Source organism: Oreochromis aureus, linkage group 20 (genome assembly GCF_013358895.1).
Source record: "Oreochromis aureus strain Israel breed Guangdong linkage group 20, ZZ_aureus, whole genome shotgun sequence".
NCBI lineage: Eukaryota > Metazoa > Chordata > Actinopteri > Cichliformes > Cichlidae > Oreochromis > Oreochromis aureus.
In genome coordinates this window covers 32529064-32531486 of record NC_052961.1, presented here as the reverse complement: position 1 = coordinate 32531486, position 2423 = coordinate 32529064, and the positions used below count along the sequence as shown (strand labels likewise).

Genomic DNA, 2423 nt, shown 5'->3' with positions numbered 1-2423 from the left:
ACTGTTCATGACATTTTATGTTGTCTGTTAATAAAATTCACAACATGGTATAATGTTTGAATTTACATAAAGGAAACTTGATTAAACACAAACATGTTGGGTGGGAAATTCACATTTATTTCTGCATGTCTGCCCCAGCAATTGTTCAAAGTCCAAGTAAAGTAGGAGTATCCTGCAAAGGATACACCTGTGCATCCTTAGTCAACAAGCCTCCTCTCTCCTCTGTCCTCCAGATAAATTTCTGGATCACAGGCAGGAGGACGAGGAGACACAAAATAGACAAAAAGAAAAGTGCTGGAGACCTGCCTTGTTCACAACAGAAAACGCTCCCTGCAGTCAGAAGATCAATGGAGAACTGTGGCCGCTGTGGGAAATAACAATGTCATTATTATGTAACTGAGACTGGAGACAAAAGCAGCCCCTGAAAGTCCCTGACTTAAATTTGCTTCATTCACCACAGCCAAAGAAAGCTCGTTTATAACCAGCATCGTGTAAATAAGCGCTCTGCGGAACCATCGCTCCATCCTCCAATCCAGCAGGTAGCGCCAGTGTGCCCGCGGGGTGAATGTCAGCCGCAAATGAAGCCGAAACGAACGTCGGCGTCATTTCCTGGATGCTGTTCGAATAGCAACGGTAAAACTCGAAGCTCTGAACGCGGTCCTCTGTCATATAAATCTGCGAGTGGTCTCTGCGTGGGGCGAGCGGCTTTTCCCGGTGAGTGAGCGATTGAGCGTCTGGAGCGCGCACAATGGAGAAAAAGGGCTCTGAGAAAAACTGCCATGTGTTACCCTGGCTTAACAAAGCGGAGTGGGATCAGGTTCGGGACTACCTTTACTCGATGGACTCCTCTCTGCAGAGGTTTGCGTTAGACAGGATATGGGCTTGGAGGACCAGGTGCGCTGATAGTTTCCCCGTGGCCGTGGAATGCACAGCGTACCTCGTGCGCTGCCAGGTGGGGGACCGGTCCGGACAGCTTACCGGAGATGACTTGATCCTGATGTACGGGACGGCCCTGGTAAGATTTCTTAATGTTATCATGGAGCGCCAGCAGGGGAGAAGGGCCCGGCCGCTGAGGCGACTGGCTGGAAACTTGAACATCCCCGAGTGGTTGGTGGATCTAAGCCACGAAATCACGCATGGGAAGCTTCCTTCTTTGAAATGGTGCCGAAAGGGATGTAAGGTGGCCCTGGAGTGGCTCCAGCAGGAGTATTGGTCCAGACAGCTAGGAGGAGCCCCGGATGAGCGCTGGGACTTGCAGTCGCATGGCGAGGATGAGGACGTCAAGCGCCAGGAGGATGAGCTCGTTGCCAGGCAGAAAGAAGTGGACGCCTACAGAAAAGCTCGGGAGCTGCTGATCTCTTATGAGAAGGACCAGCACCAAGCTTTTGATGGGTCTCCTGAAGACAAGGAGAAGAGCTTGTGGCAGGCCCCCTTAGCAGACATGAGTTGGTTGCTGGGTGAGATCAAGCAGTTTGCACTGGAGTCCAGTGAGCTGTTGGTTGATGTGCTGCTGAAGGACGGATTTCTTGTTCCCACCATGGAGCAGCTGGAAGCATTAGGCTGTGCAACCTCTGACAGTGCCAGTCCCACTGAGCCCAGAGTCCCACAAACCTTCCTGCACTTTTGGCTGCCCCTGCTAAAGATGCTTAACTCTCCATCTTTCATTCACCTCTTCCTGGAGAAGCTCTTTGTGGAACTGAAGCTGCTCAGCAAAGAGCCCGACGGTCACAGGTGTTTCTATATTTCTGCATGGATTTCAGAAGTCCTCCTCTGCAACAACAACAAATTTGAATATCATTTTGAGACAAAGTTGCAGAAGAAAGCCAAAACGCAGGACAGGATTTTCATCAACCGCATCCAGCTGAGGTGGCAGCAGCTTCTCTCTGCATGTCTGGATGCCCCCTGCATCAGCACGCCTCACCTGATCCAGCTCATCCTGGATGACATGGAGCACACCCCCCCTCAGGAAACCAGAGAGAAGCTGGTCCAGCCTTGCTCCATCTACACACAGACAGAGCGCTCCGAGGCCAGCACACCTCTGCAGCAGAAGCAGCGGCAGCCCATATATACTGTGGGGATGCTGCTGGACGAGTTGCAACACTCCCGGCAGGACGCCCGTCCCTTGCATTCCTCACCGATGGACTCGGAGAGAAGTGAGGAGCGCAAATGGGCAGACGTGCAGGCTGAAAGAGCACTTGCCCTCAGAGGTTCTCCGTGGCAGGTGTGCACTGATAATGTCTCATGGAAGAACTATGCCATTGGTAAAGTTCCTGGACAGTCGGACGACCCGTCGTGCCTCATGGTGGACAGTTATTCGATAATGACTGTGTCTGACCAGCCAGTGGAGCTGGAGAGCAGCACGACACGTAGCAGCATCCCCGGGGCCTCGGCTCCAGCCCGGCCAGCTGAGGGCCTCCGCTAGA

At 52.5% G+C, this 2423-nt stretch overlaps 1 protein-coding gene across 1 annotated transcript; it reads left to right on the top strand.

Moving 5' to 3' along the window:
* Positions 1-748: 748 nt before the first annotated feature.
* LOC120435366 (ribosomal biogenesis protein LAS1L-like) lies at positions 749-2423 on the top strand. The gene has a single exon (XM_039604849.1). The coding sequence runs from the start codon at positions 749-751 to the stop codon at positions 2420-2422; it is 1674 nt and encodes a 557-aa protein (XP_039460783.1). The 3' UTR covers position 2423.